The sequence below is a fragment of the Acipenser ruthenus genome, chromosome 8, assembly GCF_902713425.1.
Source record: "Acipenser ruthenus chromosome 8, fAciRut3.2 maternal haplotype, whole genome shotgun sequence".
Classification (NCBI taxonomy): Eukaryota; Metazoa; Chordata; class Actinopteri; order Acipenseriformes; family Acipenseridae; genus Acipenser; species Acipenser ruthenus.
Window position 1 is genome coordinate 23,757,865 of NC_081196.1, and position 26,291 is coordinate 23,784,155.

Sequence of the window (26,291 nt, forward strand, 5' to 3'; positions counted from 1 at the left end):
ATAAGTGAAGAGGGTATTTGTAGTTCTAACAATTTAAATTAGCTAATGTGTAAATTGAATGATTCAATTTGGTGATGCGGAGATTGGTGTCTGACCCTCCTCCCGAACTTTAATCATAAATTTCATTTCAGTAGTTCGGGACAAACACCAATCACAAAATGTTTTAGTACAAATATTTATTGTAGAGAATGCGGAGTATGCGATTTTACAGAAAAGTATGCTGTATATACACATTCATTTGGCATCAAACCTAACTTGGTTTGAGGGTTCGCTGCCTGGCCGACTGGACGAGGCTGAGACCCCCAAAAAGAACAAGCTGGTCTCAATGCCACAATTAGAATTGAATATAGCCCACTTGAAGGTTTAGCCAATCTTTAACAAATGATCATCAGCACGCAGGAGAGGAAAACAAAACCCATTTTTGGGAAATAAACCTCTGGGAATCCATGGCTGATTCGATTGCCCTTCCTCCAGGCAGGCTACTAATAGTTAAGAGCACATTTCTGTAAAAGCATTTTTAGGCTCCATAATATTTGTTATAATGTAAACTTGGTAAGCACTGGAGGATCAACAACCTAACCGTTTGATAAGAGAGTCTGGAACTCCATGGGAAAAAGCTGCTACGATTCTGAAGGAAGGACCGAAAAAACTGCTCAGCTGCGAATCCAGACCTGGAAATAAATCAGGTGAAAGAAGAACAAATGTTGGGTGACGATTGTTCAGTTTTCGTTAATAAACAGCGGGCCTGAGGGTGATGCGCCCTGAGAAAGATGGAGATGGACAAGAGAGAAAGGGGTCATATGGGCCAACATTTGAATTTAATTTATAAACAAAATTGAAAAGCTTTCCCTAATCTTCCTGGTCCGTTTTACTTCTTTTGAGCAGGAAGGAAAGGGTATCAGATGAGGGGATTGCTAGGTCAGAGATTAAGGGGTGAATCTGGGGGTTGAATTTGAGAGCGATGTAGACTCCCAGCACCTATGGAAACCTAAGAAGGCTAAGAGAAAGAGCTTTAAGGTTTTATCTAAAACAGGCAGGAGTAGCTGGAGCAGATGAGAGGCACCAAGACAGTACGTTGATGGCAGTAGGTAGGCAAGCAGGGGGAGAAAGAGATTCTGATAGTTGAAGCCCTTTCAGGATTAGTGAAATTTGTGAGTTGCAGAGTGTAGACCTGGGACACCGAAATTGAGTTGAGTTTGTAGAAAAACTTGATGCCGGAAATTCAAATCTTATAGCTCTATTCTTAAGGGACATAACATAGAATGACGCTACGGGTACTGAAAATGATGGAAAGGAATGTTGAATGCAAAGTGAAATTTTAAAGCAATTCTAGGATGACCAGTACATTTGCAGTGAGCGGGGAGTGATGCTGAGAAGAGTTGTTTCTTGAGCCTGCAGAAATCAGGGAATGCAGCAGGTGGCTCACATGAATGTCAGGTCTGAAAAATGAGGAATCGGAGTTGGCAGGAGGTCGTCTTCGGGAGCTAATGCTCTGAATCTCTGCGTTTGGAAACAAGAAAGAGAATCGATTATATTCAGGTGGCCGAGAATGTGTTGAGCTCTGAAAATGAACTGATGAGTAACAGATAAACAGGTAATCCTTCTGAATATTCTCATTATATGGTGGGAGAATGAACGATCTTGTTAAAGATTTAGACTGTAGGTGAATTATGTGAGTGGAGAAGAATGGATTTTGAGCCCAGGAAGACCCCCAAAAGGAGTGCGGCTACAGCAAATTGACACATTTTGCGCAATGATGAGGAGTGATCGGTTATAGGAATAATGCTGAATTCGTTGGGCCATGGAGCAGAAAACCAATTTTCCCTTGCAGTATCCTCCAAAGCCAAGAGAGGGAGCTGCATCTTTGAACGGTTGAATGTCTTTGTGCAGCAGGAGACAGTTGTCGTAAAAGTACTGCCATTCCTTTCTTTTAGTAGGAGCTCCCACAGGCAGAGTTCCTTGCGAAAAAAAGGAACCAAACCATGAGTATGACATCATTGAGGGAACCGACAGAAAGGATCAAATAGAGAGAAGGTAGGAGATAAAAGCTCTGCCTCGAGGATTTATCCTCATTGCGTACAAATTGCAAAGCATATGACATGGTTTATTTAAATTTCCAGAAAGCTTTTGACAAAGTCCCACATAAAAGATTAATTTCTCAAACTGAACGCAGTAGGGATTTGAGGAAATGCATGCACGTGGATTAGGGAGTAGTTAACATGTAGAAAAACAGATGGCCTCCAGAGTATGCAGTATTGCGGCCCTGACTGATATTCAAAGAAATGGGAACGGTTTTGAAAGTGTTTGAATAAACTGCCGATAAGCTGAAAGAAGAAAAGCATCTCACAGAGAAGAGACCACTATGGGGTTGTGCTGGACACCCATGGCGGCCAGGGAGGTCACTGCAGGGGCCTGCTGAATGCCTGCAGTGAGGGGAGGGTAACCTAAAAGGTTACATTTGGAAGACCGCAGAGGTAAGGAATAGAAGGGGGCTGTGGGGCCCTGTTGAAGCTCGCAGCTGGTAGAAAACCGTTTGACAGAGAAGGGAACACTATAGGGGCCTGCTGGACGCCCATAGTGGCCAAAGAGGTCACTGCAGGGGCCTGCTGGACGCCTGCAGTGAGGGAAGGGAACAAGAAAGGTTATAGTTGGAGGTGAAGGGAGCACTATGGGGGCCTGCTGGACGCCCATAGTGGCCAAAGAGGTCACTGCAGGGGCCTGCTGGACGCCTGCAGTGATGAGGGGGTGTAACCAGAAAGGTTACAGATGCATATTATACAACAGTGGCGGGTGTCGAAACCCCAGGATAGATCGCGGGAGCAGCTGCTCCTAACTGTAAAAACAATCTCTGGATACAAATGCTCAAAACTGCTGAAGCGCAGAAAGAAAAGCATTTCACAGAGAAAGGATCACTATGAGGGCCTGCTGGACACCCATGGTGGCCAAAGAGGTCACTGCAGGGGCCTGCTGGACGCCTGCCATGAGGGGAGGTAACCTGAAAGGTTATAGTTGGAGCCAGAATGCTCAGGAACTGCTGAATGAGCCTTTGATTGACAGGTGCGATGGTCCTGCTTTCGGATTTTTCCGGTAGTAGACGCGCTCGTGGAGATGCAGTCGGTGCGGGCGAGGTGTTTCAAGTCTGCTTATAATACGCGGAAATTGGGCTTGCTTCTTGAGTGAGGTTGGAATTTGTAAAAACACCCATACTGACATGGGTTGGGCTTGTTTTGTTGTAAGACTTGGCAACACTGGGTAAAGCAACGATCAGTGCTGACGTCATAGCGCCTGCGACGGGAAGGATGAAATAAAGTAAACAAATTCTCCTTATGTGCTGTAGATTTGAATGGGATGTTGTTGCTACGAAGATAAAGCTGGAGCTGGGAGATTGTCCAGTCTCTGATGTCAGGAGTTGCGGAGGAACGAGTGGCCAGGCAGGAGCCATGGCAGACAGGAGAAGCAGACATCTGGGAAGAGAAGTTTGGACTGGTAATACCGCCGACCGAAGTTGTCGTGGGGAGGGCTGTTTGAACTGGTTGCGTGGATCTTGCCTCCGCTGAAATGGAATAATTCAGAATACTGACCGTAATGCGTGCATGTACGATGACATCAATACACAACTGAGAGATAAGTGAAGAGGGTATTTATAGTGCTAACAATTTAAATTAATGTGTAAATTGAATGATTCAATTTGGTGATGCGGAGATTGGTGTCTGACTCTCCTCCCGAACTTTAATTATAAATTTCATAAAGTCAAAACAACACCCCTTTTCAGACAACTGCTCTTGTATGTTGCCAAATCCTCTATCCTCCATGCTACTGTATTCCTTGTTAAAATTGAACATAAATCCTGGAAACTGAGAAGACCATCCCCATTAAATATATAATTTAAGGTAATTATACCTTTTTTAGACCATGACATTGTGAAGAAAGGCTGACTACCAGACAAAAGATCTTTATTATGCCAAATAGGAGAGTGTAGATGCCATTTAAATTTGATTCCCATATGCTTTTCAACTGCTTTCCAGCTTGCAATCGAGTAAGCTATAATAGAGCCATAAAGTAAAGTGCTCTTTCTGAGCGTAAACCCTGTGAATAAAGCATCTTGTAATCTAGTAGGGGTTACTAAAACTTCTTTGATTGCTCGCCAGGGCACAGTAGACAGCAGGTTCAGCCAGGTTTTAAGGAAATGTATTTGAAAAGCGAAATGAATTTAAAATTTGGAACTGTTAAACCTCTAGCTGATTTGGCTCATTGTAATGGAGTATATTTAATCTGAGGTTGTTTATACCCCCATATGAATTTCTTGATAAGAGAATCAATTTTAACACAATAACCTGAAGGAGGTGAAAAGTATTCTGATTTTGAGATATATTAATGTTGTTGTTATATGAGAATGTTAAACTAATATGAAACTTACTTTCATGCATAGACATGCGGGGCAATGTGTGTTCACAATACGGGCTCAGAGCTGGTTTGGAGCGCTTCTAAAGTGTAAACTGGTAGCTCAAATGATAAGGTTCTTTTAACCTAATCGACCCAAAGCACGCTTTTAAAGCCGGGGACACACTGCCCGATGCGATCGTTGCATCTCTCTGGCGGAGGTCGCGTTGACCCTGAGAGCGGGCATCACACCTGCCCAATTGAAATCGGAGGAAGGGACGCACAATTTGTGATGTTATCCTGATATTTGACCTGCCCTGGATGCACTAAGTACAGTGGCAATGGGGCAAGTCAATGACAATACTATCTACAAGGCGTGTGATCGTGAAACCCACATATGGAGACATTCTCTCTCTATTAATACACACACACACACCCCCAAGGTATTCCATTGATTTGTATATAATGTCTGTGGTGATATCTTTTGAAAACAAGGTCTGACAGCCCCATAAGCATTGCACTTTTTAACTATTAAACAAAATATTTACACAATACTTAAAAAATACTGTTACAACCATGATTCATTTAATATTAATAGTGTTTTAATTGAATTATACCAAATCACATTTTTAGAATGCTTAGAATGAAAACATGCATTATGTTTTCCCTTCATTGTAAATAAAAATGTTATTTGGTATAATTTAATTAAAACGCTATTAATAATAAATAAATCATAGTTATAGCACCCTGTAACAGGGCGAGCAGCCCTGTTCAGTATTTGTTTATTTTATTTTAGAACGGGGTCCCCCTCCGGCCGTGTTATTTTGTGTTTGTTTGTTTGTTTGTTTGTTTATTTATTTTGTTTTAGGACGGCGAAGCGCTGCGTATGTTATTATTTATGTATTTGTGACGACGTAGCCGTTGATTATTAAACTCGTGCAGAAGGTGGCCATCTCCCGAATTAATTAGGTGATTTAATTTGTTGCTAATCGGGAGATGGTCACCTGTATAAAAAGTCTGCAGCTCTCCAGCTCGGGGTGGTGGTGTAGTAGGAGCGAGAGCAACGAGGGAGAGAGAGAGAGAAAAAGCTTTAAGTTTAAGAATAAGTCCAGGAACAGTGACGGCTACAGCTCAGCCTGACCTGGACCAGTTATTGTATTCCTTTTTTTTGTATTCGTGACTTGTTTTTGTTTAACTGTTTATTTTGCTCGGTGAGCGCAGTTTTTTCTCTTGTTGTGAAGACATTTGGTTTATTTTTGTTATATTTCAAATAAAGACGGCGCAAACGCCATTTCACTCTACCGCGGTATCCTTTTCCAGTTCCTGCTTCTGGCCTGACGTCATCACACACGCCATCCTGTCACACACCCATATTTAAGTACTGTATAATGTAAATATTTCGTCTAATAGTTAACATCATAGTATACATTATATACAAACCAATGGAATACCTTGTGTGTGTGTGTGTGTGTATTAATAGAGAGACAATACATGCTTGTCTGTCTCGTCATATGACTGAACGCGGTGAACTCATTGGTTGCTGACTTTGAGACTTGCGAGTGGGTGTGACACACTGCCCAATGCAAGGAAATCGCATTGCAAAATATTAAACATGTTTAAACTTTTCAAGCCGCTTGAAATGGATTGGCCGATCCTGTAAAATCGCATCACAAAGCACAACACACTGCCCGATGCGAGTGAAAAATCGCGTCGTATTGATCGCATTGGGCAGTGTGTCCCCGGCTTAAGTGTAAACGCACTATAAGTAGCTGGGTACCAATGACATTTCTTCTGCAGTCTATCATGAATGTCTCAGTGATCAGTGTTCTTATACAGTGCACACACACAATTTACTTTTGTGCCACTAGGAAGAGCTTGTGTTGGACTGCCATTGATAGATACAATACTATATTTTAATGCTCAAAACTGCTTCTCACCATAGAGTTTAGTTCCCTTTCAATTCGAAGACGACCACCAAATATTATGTATGGGATATTCCTGCCCACTGGGTAAGTATTGTTGAGCTGGATGATGCACTCGGTCCCGGCCACCGTGGGTATAAAACTACTATCCAAAGGAAGCCATTTCTCTTTTTCCTTCTCAAGACGGTAAGGTAAGACCTTTGTGTTTAGCTGAGCATATTGATAAGAAAAGAGCTTCTCGAGTCGAGTCGAGTCGAGTCTCCTCGCTTGCGTGGTAGGCCGCCTTTTGTATCTGTCTGTCATGTGTGAGCGACTGCCTGTGCAGTCATCCACGAATGGTTGTCTTTTCTTCCGGAGAGTACACAGTTCCTCCACGGGGCTAGGCCTTCCGTACACCTCTGTTGAGTGACTATTCCAGCCTCGTCTCCTCCACGGGGCTAGGCTTTACCGCATCCCCGCTGTTGAGTAGACCCTCTTGGCTGTGTAGGCCCGCCCGGTGCGGTAGGTTTGGCCCCCCCCCCCCCCCCAAAAAAGTGTGCTCTCCCCTTTACTATCCTTTTCATGTGCTGCCTGCTAACTCACCCACCACGGCTTCGGCCTTGTCCCCCTGGTACATGCTACGGGCTAACCAGGTGTGTTGTCCACACGGTTCGGGTAGGCACTCTGCGTAGTGGCCTCTCCGGTACCGCGGCGCATGCATCGCCCTTGATACTCAGGTATCTTGGTGCACAGGTGCTTAGTGCGGGCACGCATAGGGCTGCATGGTACACGGTGCACGGTACGTGGTGTGAGCAGCCCCCGGTGGTGCACGGGGTTACCACTGCCTAGACCTAGCGCTACAGCTCTCGGTACGGTACAGTACTCAGCACACATGGTGTCGCGGTACTCCATGCGTGCACGGGCTCAGCACACGAGCTGCACCCGGTGCATAGGTCGAGCGGTGCTTGTGTCTACACTGCTACACAGGCATTCAGTGCGCAGTGTTAGGTACTATTAGTGTTACTGGGTGAGTGCACAGCGTTCGCACTTACTAGTGCTTGAGCGCAGTGTGAGAGGTTCTTTCTGCACGGCATGCAGAACACCAGGCCCATGTCAGGCAAGTCGGGGTTCCACCCGTGCACGGCCTGCAACGCCAACATCCCTGGAGGACAAGCATTCACTCTGCGTGCGATGCTTGGGCGTGCAACATGCCACCTCGGCCCTTGAAAAGGAGGTGGCTTGTAACATCTGCAAGGTTTCCAGCCCTGGGTAAAGGAAGCTCGTCTGGAGAGGGACATGAGGGAGAGCTCTGCGTCCTATATGGCCGGACCGTCGGTGGCTCTTGGAGCCCCAGAGCCCCTCCTCCATGACCCCCTGACATCCCCGATGCGCAGACTGCCCTCAGTCGCTCCCCATCTCCGCAAGCGAGAAGGGTGAAGCGTTCCAAGCAGGCAAGGGATATTATGGACCTTAAGGCCCAGATGGCCCAGGTTTTAGAGCTTTAGGCTATTTTATTTCACTGCCGCGATTCCTCCATCAGGACCCAGCTCTGCTGCTTACGGCAGCTTGTTTCAGCCCGCTTACTCAGTGGGCTGGTAAAAACAAAACAAAATCAGTTACCCGTGTTGCCGTGGAGTGTGTATGTATTCGTTTCTTTATTGCTTTACAGTTTAGAAATAAAAAATAATACAAGCGTGGTTCTTCCTCTGCTGCACCCCGCTGTTGAATGGCTTCCACCGGCTTGTTTCAGCCCGCCTAATCAGCGCACTGGTTTAAAAAAAACAACACGCTGCCGTGGTGACTGCTATTTTACCCTCACAACTGTGCTGTTGTGTGTGTATATGTGTTTTGTCTTACTGCCTAGCAGTTTAAAAAGAAAAAAAACTAGTAGCAGCGTGATTCCTCCATGGGACCCAGCTCTGCTGTGTCCCGCTGTTGAGTTGAATCAGCAGGCTTGATTCACCCGCATACTTGGCGCATTTGGTCACCCGCCTGACATGGTGAATGTGTTTCTCCCATAGCTGAAGTGCTATTCCTATTACTGTCTTTGCAGTTAGAAAAAAACAAACAAACAAAAAAAACAGTACACTTTTATTCCTGCCTAACACGCCACAGCTCCTTGAGCCTGTGCTCCACCTTGGCATACGCTATGCGCTGTCCCGTTGTGTGACTGCACGTGGTCCAGAACCAGGTTATCGCTGCTCTGCATTGTGGTGCAGCACCGTGCGCTCACCTATACTGCTCTCCTGATTGCCTACCGCAGCAACTCGAGCCTGTGTATCCACCCCGGTATATGCTAGGCGCTCCCGGGTTGTGTTGACTTCACACAGTTAAGGCTGGGCACCTCTCAGTGCTTTGGCACCCTCGGTGTTTAGATGCTCCATGCCTCGATGCTTAGCACCACAATAACACCTGCACTTGGTGCCCCCGATCCTTCGGTGCACCAGTACTGTATTCTACCTCACTCAGTGTCCTCGGTGCATCTGCACCCTTGCTGCCTGAGTGCTTTAATACACGGGGGAGCCCCTTGCCAGGCTGCAGGCTCAAGCCCTTGCTCTGGCCCCAGCTCAGCCGATAATGCCCGCCCCGGAGTTGACCCCGTCTGCACTGGTGGTTGCCCTGGATGTTACAGACCCGGATTTCAGCATTGCTGAGGAGGACCATGATGCAATTCTATTGCGGCCTCATGGGAAGGTGGCTCCTTCCTTTAAAAGCAGCCCCTTTTCGTCCAGTGCACAGGAAGTAACTCAGCTTCGCCTTACAAAAAGTCGAAAAGGTCTGGTTAGAGAAAACGTCGGTTCTCCTAGTGGTCCCCTAGCGGCCCAGGAGAGTCTGGTTTTTGACCCTGTGCCAGCTGTTACACGGCCAGCCCTGGGAGAATCCGCTCCGCTCGGATCTCCTCAGGCGAGAGGCTCCCTCTGGCACCCAGAACCGGGCAGGTTCCAGCTCTGGGTTTGGCCCCTAAAAGGGACCGCTGGTTAGCCCTTGGGCTATTGGATGCGGTCGTGGGTACATTGCAGAGCGAGAGGGCAGACTCCACTAGGTCTTTGTATACCTATAAGTGGAGGTATTCCAAACTTGGTGTCTGGCTAGGAGCCACGACCCCATATCTTGCCCTATGCCAGTCATTTTACAGTTTCTGCAAGAACTGCTTGATGCTGGTAGGTCACCTTCGACCTTGAATGTGTATTTAGTGGCTATCTCTGCTTGCCATGCCCCCGTAGTTTCAATGTCTCTGGGCCCGCCTTTTTTGGCTATCTGTTTTCTTAAAGGCGTTGCCGATTACCCTTCCTAGGAGGACTGTTCTCCCCGAATGGAGCCTTAATATTGTACCGGAGGCTTTCACAAAGGCCCGGTTTGAGCCTATACACTCCATAGAGTTGAAATACCTGTCTATGAAGACAGCCTTCCTGTTGGGGATCACCTCTGCTAAGCGGGTCAGTGAGCTGCAGGCGCTGTCTGTGCACAGCTCCTGCATGCGTGTTTGGGAAGATGGCAGCAGGGTGTCTCTGCGCATGAACCCTGCTTTCCTCCCCAAGGTGATTACAGCCTTTCACGTTAATCAGTCTGTGGAACTGGAGTCCTTCCATCCACCTCTGTTTGTTTCAACGGAGGATGAGAGATTAAACTGTCTCTGCCCAGTGCAGGCATTGAGATGCTACATGAATAGCACAAGAGCTCAGAGATCTGACCAGCTCTCCGTCTGTCACAGGACACAGACCCTAGGACAATCCCTCTCTAAGCAGCGTCTGTCACACTGGATTGTGGTTACAGTCTCGACTGCATATAATAGTGCTGGCTTGCCCCCACCTGGTAGGGTAGCCGCACACTCCACTAGAGGGTTGGCTACATCTTGGGCTCTCTTCAGAAGTGCCTCGATGTCTGATATTTGTACTGCAGCTAGCTGGGTTACGCTGCATACCTTCTCCAGGTTCTATCGTCTTAATGTGGTAGACCCTGCCTTGCCTTCTGTAGGCACAAGGGTCCTTGAGGGTGTAAGTTCACACCGCTAACCTCTGGGTTAGACAGTGCTTGTACCTCCCTCATATGCTGCCGATCCTTCTCCCTCACGACGGCTCTAGTATACATTATCCCATATATAATGTTTGGTGGTCATCTTCTAATTGAAAGGGAACATTAGGTTACTTACCGTAACCCTGGTTCCCTGAAAGAGAAGATAACCACCAACCATGAAGTCGCTTCGGTTGCCCTCACAGGTTCGACGGAAAAAGAGAAATGGCTTCCTTTGGATAGTAGTTTTATACCCTTGATGGGCAGGACCGAGTGCATCATACAAGGAAGGGGCCTATTGGCTCCCTACCCGATACCTACCCAATGGGCAGGAATATCCCATACATAATGTTTGGTGGTCGTTTTCTCTTTCAGGGAACAAGGGTTACGGTAAGTAACCTAACCTTTAAGTGTGGAATGTTCTGATATTTAAAAGAATTTTAAGGAAATCTTTTTCTTTGAGAGGAATTGTACGATCTCTATTTGAAAAGCATTTTTTTCAGTGCAAAGTGTGTATCATTTTTCAGAACTGTTAAAATATACTATGTACATACACATATTTATTTGTAAGAAGTCAGTAGGTAAAATAAATAATTCAGAATTTAAAAGCTTCTATATTCTAGTAACCTTTTTTAGATTTTCAATATAGTGTACATTTTGCATTGGGGTAAAGATTATTAAACTTGTCTACCGGTATTAGCCTACTAGGTTTACTTATAGACATTTTTTCACAGCACATTTTTTTAGACTTTTTGATAACCTACCCGAAAATAGTAAAAATGAAAAATCCATGATAAAAAATGTATGGATCTTTGAAATTGGGTTTATGAGCAGCATTTATTAATAAGTTAGTAAGCTAGTCAGCAGACTATTATTCAGATTTGAAAAGGAAATACAGTATCTGCTTGGGAAACACAGTGGTGTTTGTTGAAAAGAGATAATGATGCATAATTCCTGAACAAATTAAATTCCAATATCTCCAAAATGTATGCCAATACAGAACTGTTTGCTGCGCAAGAGGCAAATCGGACAAATCCTTTAGCAGTCCTTGTTTTCAGTTTAATAATCATTAGTGTTGGATACAAAAATAACTTTGATTTTTTAAAACCAAACAATACTTAGTGATACTGTATGAAAAAGCTGCATGTTATCCAAAGCTTCTACAGAACATATTAGGGTCCTGGGTTCCAGTCTAGTGTAGTTAATACACTGTGCTGGGTAAGTCCAAATTGCTCCTATTCTATCCAAAGCCAGTCTAGAACTAGAGGCCTAGTTACCGACCCATATTTAAGTGTGCAAACTGCTTAGCAATCAGACACTTGACAATGTATCCCTCAATGCATTTTGTCTGCACCTGTGTCAGGCTAAAAGAGAGTGGAGGGGGATGCTGGTGTCAATAAAAATCTAAGCTTTTAACTGCCCCTTGTACCATGGAAAAATCTGAAACTGCCTTATATTCTGAGCTCAGTGGTAGCTTGTAAGCCATTAATTACTCCCTCCTGTTGAGGCCCATAAATACATTTCAAAGACTTTAGTAGCTATGACTCATTGCATTGACACTCACAAAGACTCGAGCCGAGATGCTTGTGGGATTGCTCTCAAAACCGCTTCCCCCCAAGCGGGAGGGGCCTTCTTTTGCTCCATTTGGGCTCGATTCCTCTTTTGTTGGTTTTTTCTTTTAGCAAATAGATTTTTGTTTCTGGTCAGTAGTTTTGGCTATTATTTTGCATTGTTGGATGTAGTCTGGTCATTAGCGTTCGTTCAGGGCGTTTATGGGACAATAAGAAGAGCCAACAGGGTATGGTCATCTGTGCTTTGGAGACATTCTTGCATGGATATCAAGGGATCTTCAGGGATAACCTATGCTAACTGCATGCACTCCAGCAGGGTGTTTTAGGACACTGCTGTTTCAGAATGAACATGACCTGCTCCATCTATAGTATTGTTTTGGTATCATGATTTTTGATGATCATGACACATTCTGTCTGCTGGCACCCCAGGGTGTTGTGATGTGGGGAACATTTAATATCATAAACAGCTGCTCCAACAGACGAAAGGCTCAAATTAAAAGTTAACATTCTGGCACATTCCAGAGTTTTAATGTAACAGCTAGGTTAAAAAAACAGGTACCTTTGGGTATATTAGACTCAGTGTATAAGCCTAGACTGTCAAAATATTGGAACTGCCTCTACTTAATTAGAAGCAAATGCAGGGACTGAACTGCATGCGCATGGTGATTTGGAAAAGCACGACAAGTCCAGCCCCAAGTCATGGGGGACATGTGGTTACTGGTTGCTTCAAAGGAATGTAAGATTGATGAATTAGGTATTTGTAAGAAATGTATGCAAATGTTGTGTGTGAATGATATATTATATACTAAAGGGTTAGTGTGTTAGGGTTGTGACAAGTGGCTAAGTCTTTAGAAGTTTGTCCTTGGGAGACAGAACGTTCTTCATAATTGAGCTGTGGGACGGCAGACAGATTGCCTATATGTAAAATATGTGTATCTTGCAATGGGGGACTGAATGAACGGTGCACACTCCTTGTAGCCATTCTCTCTCATTATTACAGAAATGACTCATGCTTACCCTAAATGTAAATATATTTGAGTGAGTGCAAACACAGCAATACATAATGATTATGAACACACATTGTGGCATAATAAACAGATACAAAAAATATGATGCAAATTTAAAGGGTATACAGTTTTCTTAGATGCTTTGAAGTTGAGTTGAGTCATAGTTAGGAGAGAGTGATCCTTTACTACATGGCACTGACTCTAATTTCTATAAAGACCCTTTATAGATGCCAATCTAGCCTGGGTTACAGATGTTTATGATATCTGGCAACTAGAACTGATGAACCAAGTCAAGGCACAGAATAACAAGAACTCAGAATGATTGCAAAAAGGCAAGGGGATAGTAAAACATTGTATTTGAAAATGTCATTTGAAGGAGGCTGTGTGGTCCAGTGGTTAAAGAAAAGGGCTTGTAACCAGGAGGGCCCCGGTTCAAATCCCACCTCAGCCACTGACTCATTGTGTGACCCTGAGCAAGTCACTTAACCTCCTTGTGCTCCGTCTTTCAGGTGAGATGTATTTGTAAGTGACTCTGCAGCTGATGCATAGTTCACACACCTTAGTCTCTGTAAGTCGCCTTGGATAAAGGCGTCTGCTAAATAAACAAATAAATAAATAAAATAAATAAATACTTGTCCTTTGAACTGTAATACTACTAGTACTACTATGACTACTACTACGGCTACTAATAATAATAATAATAATAATAAAACAATAATACATGTGTTCCATGTCTATTTCTTTCAGGATTAAGGCAACCTGCCTACATGAGGATTGGTTCTCCGCTTATCGGATTGGGAGAGCTTGCAATGGAACGACTGAACAAACGAGGGACCTGGAACAAACGGGTGCTGCTTCTTCTCTACGTGGCCTTCGGACTTATAACCGGTCACTCATCCACGGTGTTGGGAACCCTAGACCTACAGCTGGATGAGGAGCAGCCAGCTGGCACTATCGTGGGGGACATCAGTGCTGGGCTTCCCCCTGGAACCACTGCCTCCTTGTACTTCATATCAGACTTGGAAAGCACAGGGGTTGGCAGCGACTTGCACATTGATGAAACCACCGGCATTATTAAGACAGCCAAAGTCCTGGACCGGGAGACCAGGGACCGCTACAACTTTATTGCTGTCACCATGCAGGGGGTGACAGTGGAGGTAACAATTGTGGTCAATGACATCAATGACCATGCACCCAGCTTTCCTAAGAGCAGGGCTACTTTGAAGATCCCAGAACAAACAGCAATAGGGACTAGGTTTTCCTTAGAACCAGCATCTGATGCTGATAAAGGCCAGCTCAGTACACAGGGTTACCTAGTAAAAAATGGCAACATGGGACAAGCTTTCCGACTTCAGACCAAGAGAGGCTCCAATGAGGTCTTGTACTTGGATCTTGTGGTAAATGGGATCCTGGATCGAGAGCAGGTATCTTCATATTCCTTGTACTTGGAAGCTTTTGATGGTGGCTCTCCAAGGAAGACAGGGCATATGATTCTGGATGTCTTGGTCCAAGATATAAATGACAATGCCCCTGTCTTTAATCAGAGCCGCTATCACACCCTGATCTCTGAAAACATGAAGCCTGGTAGCACCATCCTGCAGGTGTTTGCTTCAGATGCCGATGAGGGAGACAATGGACTAGTCATCTATGAGATTAACAGAAGGCAGAGTGACCCTGACCGATATTTTCTTATTGACCCACACACAGGCATAATAACCCTCAGCAAGCCCCTTGACTATGAAATGAGAAAAGTCCATGAGTTGGTGGTCCAAGCTCGGGACAACGCCAGCCAACCAGAGATCACCAATGCTTTTGTGTCCATCCATGTGCGTGATTACAATGATAACCAGCCTACCATGACCATCATTTTCCTCAGTGAGGATGGGTCCCCACGGATCTCTGAGGGAGCCCAACCAGGCCAATATGTTGCACGAATTTCAGTATCTGACCCAGATTATAGCGAGTACTCAAATGTAAATGTCTCCTTGGAAGGGGGAGACGGCAAGTTTGGTCTAACCACTAAGGATAACATCATCTACCTCATTTGTGTTGACAAGATTTTAGACAGGGAAGAAAGAGATTCCTATGAACTGAGGGTGATGGCCACTGACTCAGGGACCCCTCCATTGAGGGCAGAGTCCTCATTTACAATTCAGGTCACTGATGTCAATGACAACCCCCCTCTTTTTGACCAGCAGGTATACAAGCAAACTATCCCCGAGGTGGTCTACCCTGGCAGTTTTGTCCTTCAGGTGACAGCCAGAGATAAAGACCAAGGTCCCAATGGGGACGTCAAATATAGCATCCTCCAAGACCGTGGGACACATTCTGATTGGTTTACAATCGACCCAGTTACCGGGATCATCACCACTGCAACAGAGCTGGATTACGAGACAGACCCCAAGCCAAGAATTATTGTGGTGGCCACAGATGGAGGCCGACCTGCTCTGTCTTCCACAGCTGTGGTCAGTGTAGTCTTGCAGGATATAAATGACAATGAGCCTGTTTTCGATAGTAACTTCTACAATGTCTCAATCAAGGAAAACACAGCTGCGGGAACTTGCTTTCTTCAGGTAGGAACTGGTCATGTTTTTTTTAAAAAATATTGCTTTCATACACAATGTCACTATTATATTTTGTACACATATCTGAAGAACTGCTGAAACTTGTACAGTGTCAAAAGTGCACCAGAAGGTATGCACATAAGTCACTTACATTACCTTAGTTATACAGGGGGTGTAGATCACAGTGATCTTTTTTTTCTTGATACAGATTTACAGAGGTGGTGAGATTTATGCTATTGACATAATTGCTTCTTCCTTGGAACTTAACTGAAGGAGTTTGATATATAATTTGTATTCTTCTATGTAAAAAAATATGTATGTTATTCTGGAAAATCATAACAGCAAAATGTGAGTAATTTGATTGTAATTTGACCTTTTTAGTGAAGTTTGTTAAGCATTTGTGAAGCGTTTGTTAATAGTGCTAATTGAGAATTCACCTGCTCTCTGAGAATTAAAGGGAGTTGACTGTCCTCTAGTTCACCTCTGTAAAAGATTGCCATGGAAACTGAGAGCTTAAAAATGTGTTCAATGATCGGGGAGTAAAACTGCAAACCTTTTAAATTAATTGTTGACTTAAAGTAGCTTCCATCTAAAGTCTGGTGTTTTTATTGTTAGCTCGTGTAAAGGTGAATCTATGTTGGCACTTGACCTCTCCTGCTGGTATTTGAATAGAAACAATGTTTAATGGATGGGGCTAAATTAAAGAACAACTGAGGAGACCAAACCCCAACCATACATTATTAAGGATTCCCATGAGGAATGTTTATATGAATCACACATGTTTCTGCTGGCATCTCTGGGACTATTTGTTTCACACATTTTGGTGTCCTTGAGCTCCTATTAAAAATGGCAACGTGACAGCCATATTACAGTTTTTACTCACAGTAATGGTATATTAAATCCTGGAGACCGAATTGCTATTCTGTTGTTGTTACATGGCCATGGTATATGGGAATGATGTACAGTAGTAATTACCTGCAGAGTTCACCTGTGTTTGTGTGCTCTAAATATGTGAAGTTCATAAATAGTGACAGATGGACACATAGAAAGAAAGAAAGAATGAAAGGCAGTTTTTTTATCCAAAAGCAATTATGATCTCAGAAGTGGGCTTGTTCAGTGGGGAAATTGTCCAAAACGAGTTGAGAGAAAGTGAGATAAATGAACACATCCTTCATCGTTACTGAGTTTCCTCAGTAAAAGCCAGCAATGCTAACAGGGTAAGAAGGCTTGGCAGAAAGTAACTTGGCCCTGTGGCTCCTTGTGGCAGTGTGGCAGGGTGAAAGCCCTGCCGGTGCACAGGTGTGTGTGGGGAATACTGCTTTGGCAGGGAGAGGGTTAGATTCCTCCCTGTCAAAACATAGGTGTGTTTGATGGTGGCAACGCTGGCAGCGGAAATGCTGGCAGCAGCGTAGGGCACTCCGGCAGTGACCATGCTGGCCCCTCATCTTTATCCTGAAGACAGCAGCACACCATTTAGTGCCCAAGCTCCACCTTGGACCTCCCGAAGGCCTCTCTGAAGAGGAGGTCAACCCATGGGCACTCCTTGAAGCCGTGCCCAAAATCCCCACACTCCTTACAGAAAGGAGCCCATTCTGCCTCTAGCCGGCACTGCTGCTCCTCCAGACTTTCCTTTTTCATCTATTTTTTTTGTAAAACTGCAGTTCCTCTCTGTCTCTAGGGGCCCTATACCACTCTGACACCATGTGCGGTAAAGATAGCGTCATAGCACAGGCTGGTGGAAATCAGGAAGGAGATCCATAGACAGAAACTGCAAGTTTAAAGTGTTTTTGCAAATGTTTAATAATACAGTGGCTCTCAAAATTATTCATCCCCCTTGGACTTTTATTGTGTTACAACATGGAATCAAAATGGATTTAATTAGGAGTTTTTGCAACTGATCAATACAAAAAAGTCCATAATGTCAAAGTGAAAAATAAAATCTACCAATTGTTCTAAATTAATTACAAATATAAAACAGAAAATAATTGATTGCATAAGTATTCACCCCCTTTGCTGTGACACACCTAAATAAGCTCTGGTGCAACCTACTGTCTTTAGAAGTCACATAATTAGTTGAATGGAGTCCACCTATGTGCAATTAAGGTGTTTCACATGATTTCAAGTTAAATACACCTGTCTCCGGGAGGTTCCACAGTTGGTTAGTACATTTCCTAACAAAAACTACATCATGAAGACGAAGGAATATTCAAAGCAAATCCGGAATAAGGTTCTTCAAAAGCACCAATCAGGGGTAGGATATAAGAACATTTCCAAGGCATTGAATATCCCCCGGAGCACAGTAAAGTCCATTAATAAGAAATGGAGAGAATATGGCACAACTGTGAATCTGTCTAGAACAGGCCGTCCTCAAAAACTGAGTATCCGGGCGAGAAGGGCACTAGTCAGGGAGGCCACCAAGAGGCCTATGGCAACTCTAAAATAGTCTTCCACGGCTGAGCTGGGAGACACTGCATACGGCAACAATAGCCCGGATGCTTCACAAAACTGGCTTTTATGGGAGAGTGGCAAAAAGAAAGCCATTGTTGAAAAAAACTCACATCATATCTCGGCTAGAGTTTGCCAGAAGGCATGTGGAAGACTCTGAGACCAAGTGGAAGAAGATTCTATGGTCTGATGAGACCAAAATAGAGCTTTTTGGCCTCAACGCTAAGCACTATGTTTGGCGCAAGCCTAACACCGCACATCATCCTGAGAACACCATCCCTACCGTGAAGCATGGTGGTGGCAGCATCATGCTATGGGGATGCTTCTCTGCGTCAGGGCCTGGAAAGATCGTGAAGATAGAGGGCAAAATGGATGCAGCAAAGTACAGAGAAATCCTGGAGGAAAACCTGCTGAAGTCTGCAAGAGACCTGGGACTTGGGAGAAGATTCATCGTCCAGCAGGACAATGACCCCAAACATACAGCCAAAGCCACACTGGAGTGGCTTAAAAACAAAAAGGTGAATGTTCTGGAGTGGCCCAGTCAAAGCCCAGACCTCAATCCAATTGAAAATATGTGGAAAGAGTTGAAAACTGCTGTTCACCAAAGGTCCCCACTCAACTTGACAGAGCTTGAGCAATTTTGCAAAGAAGAATGGGAAAAAATTGCAGTGTCCATATCTGCAAAGCTGGTAGAGACTTATCCAAATAGACTTATGGCTGTAATTGCTGCCAAAGGTGCCTCTACCAAATATTGACTCAAGGGGGTGAATACTTATGCAATCAATTGTTTTCTGTTTTGTATTTGTAATTAATTTAGAACAATTTGTAGATTTTATTTTTCACTTTGACATTATGGACTTTTTTTGTGTTGATCAGTGGTAAAAACTCCTAATTAAATCCATTTTGATTCCATGCTGTAACACAATATAATGTGGAAAAGTCCAAGGGGGGTGAATACTTTTGAGAGCCACTGTAAATAATAGACAAAACAAATAAATAGGCACAAGGGCCAAAACAAAAAATTGCACAAAACAATATATATACTTTTGAATACCATGGTTTCAGGCGGAGCCATCGTTTACACGGAAACACGGCTTCACAACTCTCCCAAACACCAACGATAATTCTCAATATCGGACCACCACCAAACACACCTTTAAGCTTTTAGTTATTTTTTTTGTTTAGTTTTTATTTAAAATAGTGCAACAGAATAATATTACAGACACTCAGATACTGTGGTATGCATTTAGGTTTTCAAAACTGGTGCACTCACAGTTTGAACTTCTGCATATGGCAGCGTGAAAATTCAATAACTTCTAAACCAGTATGTGAAGTTGTTTCTGATGAGGAAGGAGCGGGTTGTGGAATAAGAATCGTCTCTCTGTCTAGTGGACTGCAGACTGGTATCGGGAGTAAAGGGAGAAGCCGGCTCACTGCTCCTGACAGGGGAATTAAACTCTGTCAGTCCCTGAGCGGGGAGAGAGGGTTTCCTTCCTTCTCCATCCTAGGGACTGCCCCACTCTGCCCTCTTATCTGATCCAACTTCAGACTTTATTAAACAAACCTTAACACAAAGCAGAAAACGTCACTCTCAATTACCTGCAAATACACAGAACAGAAAACTATTTTGTCTTAACAACAGTACCTAAAGTACTGGTACTTGTAGAATAGTTTGTAACATAAAGCTGTGTGTGTATGTCTTTGGTCCTATACTGGTGTTGCTCCACTAAAATTCCTTCAAAACCATGGTGGTGCCCATCTTGGAAAATGTTGGGAACCACCCCATATAAAACTTTCCCACAGTAAAAGCATAGCAAAGTATATTTAAGCATAGTGAAAGCATGATAAAGCATATGCAATCATTCTAAATCCCAGAGATGTAATCATGGTAAACTATGGTAAATGCATAGTATAACCATGATAAAAGCATGGGAAAACTGCAAAAATACTGTGTACATTTACCAGGATAAACTTTTATAAGGTACTGGTTTAGGTAAAGTGTGACCCCCCACTGTATTAAGAACATAAGAACATAAGAAAGTTTACAAACGAGAGGAGGCCATTCAGCCCATCTTGCTCGTTTGGTTGTTAGTAGCTTATTGATCCCAGAATCTCATCAAGCAGCTTCTTGAAGGATCCCAGGGTGTCAGCTTCAACAACATTACTGGGGAGTTGGTTCCAGACCCTCACAATTCTCTGTGTAAAAAAGTGCCTCCTATTTTCTGTTCTGAATGCCCCTTTATCTAATCTCCATTTATGACCCCTGGTCCTTTTTTCTTTTTTCAAGTCAAAGAAGTCCCCCGGGTTGACATTGTCTATACCTTTTAGGATTTTGAATGTTTGAATCAGATCGCCGCGTAGTCTTCTTTGTTCAAGACTGAATAGATTCAATTCTTTTAGCCTGTCTGCATACGACATGCCTTTTAAACCTGGGATAATTCTGGTTGCTCTTCTTTGCACTCTTTCTAGAGCAGCAATGTCCTTTTTGTAACGAGGTGACCAGAACTGAACACAATATTCTAGGTGAGGTCTTACTAATGCATTGTAGAGTTTTAACATTACTTCCCTTGATTTAAATTCAACACTTCTCACAATATACCCAAGCATCTTGTTAGCCTTTTTTATAGCTTCCCCACATTGTCTAGATGAAGACATTTCTGAGTCAACATAAACTCCTAGGTCTTTTTCATAGTTCCCTTCTTCAATTTCAGTATCTCCCATATGATATTTATAATGCACATTTTTATTGCCTGCATGCAATACTTTACACTTTTCTCTATTAAATTTCATTTGCCATGTGTCTGCCCAATTTTGAATGCTGTCTAGATCATTTTGAATGACCTTTGCTGCTTCAACAGTGTCTGCCACTCCTCCTATTTTTGTGTCGTCTGCAAATTTAACGAGTTTGCTTACTATATCAGAGTCTAAATCATTAATGTAGATTAGGAATAGCAGAGGACCTAATACTGATCCCTGTGGTACACCACTGGTTACCTCACTCCATTTTGAGGTTTCTCCTCTATTATCTATTTCTAGTAGAATTCAGATATTTTAGATATAACCATGTTAGACCCTACTCAGAGCTAGCTCAGCTGCTTGGTTCTATAGCTGATTTTGAAGAGTGTAGGTGGGCATCCCAACATTCTTTGAAGCCCAGTGTAAGAGTTGTACAGTGATGTGTGATAGTGAGATGGGTACAGGGCTTATTTTACAATGTTTTGGTTAGCCTTCCTTTAATCTAATCTAAAGGTCTCACCAACGCTGCCATCCCAAACAGGTGGTGTTAATGCCTGTCCTTCAAATTAATATTATTGTGCTGGTGCTGGCTGTAGGAAAACTGCCTTGTCTGGGCCGTGAGGTCATATTTTTTTGGAATCCTCAAGGAAAGACTCATTATGTTTAATATTATAGAGGCTGGCCGCACATCTGGAGACGTGCTGGGTGTTTGTGCTGGAGGAAGCTGCCTGGGGCCTTTCCTGTAACACGAGAGCAAGTCCCTTGCAGGCTGACTGACACAGACCCCCTTTTGATAGGTTAGGGAGCTTGATCTGGCCGGATTGATAGTCTTCTCACTATTAAAAGGAAACAAAATTATTCATTCATTATATTTATAATTATCAGGGATGTTGGCTACCCTGTAGTTACAGGGTTCTCCCCAGGAATTCTGTACAGCCGGGCGGCAGAACATTATAGCCAGGAGCACTTTTAACAGAAAAATAAACTTGCCTTACCTTAAATATATAATACGACAAAGAATTTAAATAATGTGTTGTCTTTCGTTGACTATATCTGGTTGTGCTTTTTTATGTTCTACATTTTCTTTTTCATTACTGTTTTTTATTATGGTAAATTACCGTGCTTATTTAGGCACTCTACGATTTGGCTGGGAAAAGAGAACGTAGGGTTATCGGAGTCAACAAAAAAAAAAACGATAACCTTTTCACTTCTCTTGTAGCTTAATTATTGAGCTTATTGCTTCATTTAAATTGTTTTCTTTATGTTAAGTTTTCAGGGCATTTTGTTAATGCACGTCCATTTTTGTTTTGCACTGTTCTACATTTTTTGAATGCAACTGTTCATTTTAACCATTTTAACACAACAGTACTCGCACACGTTTGGTCACCATCATAACTGTTGCATGAAACCGCAGTGTAATAATCCAGCACCTCTGCACTGAAGCATTTGTATGTCACCTGAAAACAGCTGATATCCCATCACGCCTTTCTTCTTAAAGGTGTACAGCCTCTATAAATGAATCCCCAATATCTCTCACAAGCTCCTGGGTACATATTGTTACAATATCACAACAAAAGGAATACTCTTTTTTTGTATAGCTATTATGTACTATATATCACCTTACAGTACAATAATACGACAAAACATGCACTGAATGATAATAACCGAAAATAATCTTAATATTTTTTTAATAAAGTAGCCGGCGCAAATATAGTATTAGGTGATGGATTGCGCCGATCGCCAGCTTATTTTGACCCCCTGCATTCATTGTCACTATTTTTGCTTTGAAAATAATTGGTTATTTTTTTAGCAGTCATTTTTAACCTTTTAGCCTCTCAAAGTGCTTAACACTGAAAACCTGCCCCTTCAACTCTCTGATTGGTTAAATATTGTGTCAAAACGTATCATCATGTGGTTCTAGGATTTTTTTTCACCCAGCAACGTGCAACTCATCTAGTCTGCTAGAAGCGCAATCAGTCCTTATTGTTAAAGGCACAGTAGCATCAGCAAGACGGGCAGATCTGGTTTTTTCAGCTGGGCGGCGACAGACACTTTGCCAGGCGGCCCGCCCGGCTGAAAAGGCCTGGGGAGAACCCTGAGTTAGAGCAGTATAGAAAGCTGTGAATTCGACTCAATCAATAGCCATTATCAGCCCAGCTTTGAATAAGGTTGCTGAGGCCACAGACACAAGCACTTTTAACAGTGCTTTCCCTAATGAGCCTGCATTTGTTTTGAGAGGACTTCAGCCAAGTTCATGATCTTTACAGGGCCCGAGAAACTCCCATCTGTTTAGTCTGTGGCCTTCAATTTACTTTTTGTCCCGTTCAATCACTTTATCACATTGTCTCCTAAGAGGCCAAGCGCAGATTTTATTCTGCCTTTTCCCTGTCATGAGAAACCAGTTGTACCTCTTTATCCTGTCTTCTCACAGTGATGAAATACGTACTCAGATTAGATCAGCTACGGTATATATTTTGTGTGGCAGAATTGAAAACTTCAAATGTGAAACTGATGTATAATCATTACTAAGAATCGCAGCCTGTGAAATGTTTAGGTCATACAATTTTCTAAAAAATGCTGTGTGTGCGGGGGGGTTCTTTATCACCAGTAATCTTGAGTCCCAGTACAAATCAATTTTCCATAAACAGTCCCTGCAGCAAAATCCAATGACCTGCACTCATAGACTATGACCTTGCTACACACTATTTCACATAAAGTAGACCACCCAGGTGATTGACACCACTAAGCGTAACATTCCTGTTATAAGCGCATACATACAAGGTTTCAGGGAAAAATATTTGGAGTCTCAAAAAAGCAGTAAATTGCTTTTGAAATTTGGTTTTATTAACTTGAATTTAGCTAAATGAGTTAAATGACGACATGTAGACTAGAAATGAGCTATGCTCGCTGATAAAGTTTAATGAGAGTGTGATTTTTTTTCGCTGGTTATACATAAAGGTTGCAAACTGAATTGGGGAAAACAGCAGCTGGCTAATTTTATTCTCCTCAGCTAGTGTAGAATGAGTTTTAGACAGATGATGAGAGTCGGGCTGGGGAGATGAGTGCACCTCTGAGGGTATTGATATTGCTTTCCCTGCCCTCTCAGCTCCCTGTCTCACCCAATTCTATGTTTTAAAACAATATTTGATAGCACAGGAGATAATAAGATATGCTGTGTTTACTGATAATACTTCCTACAGTACTTCCACCACAGCAGAGGTGGAGCTGGAGATGTTCAGGTCAGGCTTTGTCTTATACAGCCATGTCGAAGAACATGTTTTAGTTTGTGTGACAGGGAGTACCCTGTCGCTGGTTCTTGAGTGCATGTGTACCTTTATGGAAACAGCTGGGGTGCCCAACAGACTATGCATTGCTAGGCAACTAATTGAGCAGGTAGGCTCGCCCGGTGCTGTGTTGATCAGGAGGTCCTGGTTGGCTGGTGGGCACAGCTCAAAAAGTGCGCCACATCTCGAGGATATTGATCTGAAACAGTATAGAGAAGGTTTGCATAGTGTAGTAGGTTCCTGGAGCGGGGCGTTCCTTTTGTGTGGCACACTTTTATTATTTTTAGCTTTGTTTTCTTTTCTTTTCCTTATTAACCACCCAGCTGCTTATCCCGCGATCTCCACGTGGAGCGCAAGCTAGTCCAAATTTGTCACTCCCGTGAGAATAGCGTGCAGGGAGTTAAATGTGTATCTGCAAAGTTTAACACGTCTTTTTTTTTAATGTAGTCGTCGCCAATGGTTTTTACCCCAGTTTTCTTCCCAATTTGGAATGCCCAATTATTATTTTTATCTCGGTTCACCGCTGCAACCCCTCGGTGAATCCTCCGAAACGTGTTCCTGCCAATCTGTCATTTTTCGCACTGCGGATCCACAGTGAAGCCACCAGACCTTTAGTGCCGGAGGACAACACAGATGTGAATGGCTCTACTGCAGACCCGTAGACACCCTATCAGTCACAGGGGTCGCTGGTGTGCAGTGAACCGTGGATTGCCCTGGCGACCTAATCCCTCCCTACCTGGGCAGTGCTCGGCCAAATGTGCGCCGCCCCCTAGGAACCCCCGGTCACGGTTGGCAATGACATAGCCTGGATACGAACCTGCGATCTCCAGGCTATAGGGCGCATCCTGCACTCAACTTAACACGTCTTTTGACGTGCTACAATAAATCTCATAAGCAGAATATATAGTACTATAGTCTGCAGTTTTGTTTTTTGCTGGGAGATGACAGCAGTCCCTAAGAAATGTGCTTGACAGACCGGACCATCCATAGACGAGCAGTAAAAAATGGATGGACGCATTTGCTGAGTAAAAAATGGATGCTTACTACAGCGAATGAGATGAGGGTATTTATTTCTTTGTTGGTGTTACAAGGGGTTGTAAGGAACCGATTTATTCTGCTGATGACGTACACTTCACAGATAATAATGCATATAACAGCGATACACACCCGTACCTGAAACAGTGGAACATAGAAAGGAGGTTTACCACATCAGTGATATGGCGCGTTGTGTGGTAAACTTATAACACATACATTTTCTTTAATTTATGTTGATTAATGCATGTTCTATCAAGTTCATTTCAAGTCTGCTCTTTGGTATGGCTGGCATCTGATGTTTAACTTTAGATTTCTTACTGTCCGTAACATCTGGTTTGGGTGGGGATCTAAACTCAGACATGGTATCCTGAGGGATTTGAGTTTAATTAGATATTCCTCTCTCCCTTAATCTGACAGTAAATTCTGAAGTGAAACCTTTCCCCATAGGAATCATTACAGCTCAGAGAGGTTGTTGCCGAGACATAGCAGCTGTGTGCAGCTGTGGAACAGCAGAGAGCCCGGTAAAATAGTCTTTGTGTGTAGGGCCAAACAGACACCCAACTTTTTTACTTGTTAGTCGCATCTCTCCCTCTTTCACTCCTTAATGAACCCCGTCTCTCCCTGTTTCTCCCCTTCTCCCATTGCTCTCTCCCTTAATTTCCACACACCTTCTCTCCTCCACACTCTCTGCTCTTGATTTGCACTATCCCATCACATAATTTTGCAACTCATGAAGTGAGAAACACCATCAGACAGGTCTCAGGATGTACAGCTTCAGAATGGAACCACATGGCTCTTGATTAGCAGTGAAATGCACATTGGCTAGCACATTGGTTAAGATACGATGACTGGAAATAGAAAATAAATTTCTTCTCATTAACTCTGACACTATAAAAGAAAACTCATACTTGTGGCAGCTGATACCTCAGGTAAAATAAATAAGTGTCTACAGGGGTGTGCAGTTTTTGAAAAACACTTCTTGTACAAGGGACAAAGTGCTAGAAAAATCTACTTGCCCCCTACCTGTTGTGCAAAAAAAACAGTGAACACAATCAATCAATTAGTGATTAACAGGGGCGGATCTAGTCTTGTAGCTTGACTGGTTAACTAAATTCTTCAAGACACACAAAAGGTTCCCTGTGACCCGACCTCAATTTATAACATACTTTAAGGAAATGTTTCTTTCAGTGCAGTTTGGAACACATTTACTAGTACATTTAAGTGCCATATAAAGAGTACAACTATAATTCTGCCAGTTTTTTTCCCACTCTTTCTCTGTATACGCTGAATCCAACTCGTGATGTACAAGTGTTTTAGTTTGTTGCATCACAGATACAAAATCATTGGCTTGGTTTAC

At 43.2% G+C, this 26,291-nt stretch overlaps 1 protein-coding gene across 1 annotated transcript in view; it reads left to right on the plus strand.

Annotated features, from left to right (window-relative positions):
• LOC117407413 (protocadherin-16-like) overlaps nt 1–26,291 on the plus strand; it is a 228,691-nt gene that overhangs the window by 14,653 nt on the left and 187,747 nt on the right. Inside the window, exon 2 of the mRNA XM_034012413.3 lies at nt 13,618–15,443. Within this exon, the coding sequence (XP_033868304.3) occupies nt 13,638–15,443 (1,806 nt within the window). The 5' untranslated portion in view covers nt 13,618–13,637. The remainder of the gene's footprint in view (nt 1–13,617; nt 15,444–26,291) is intronic.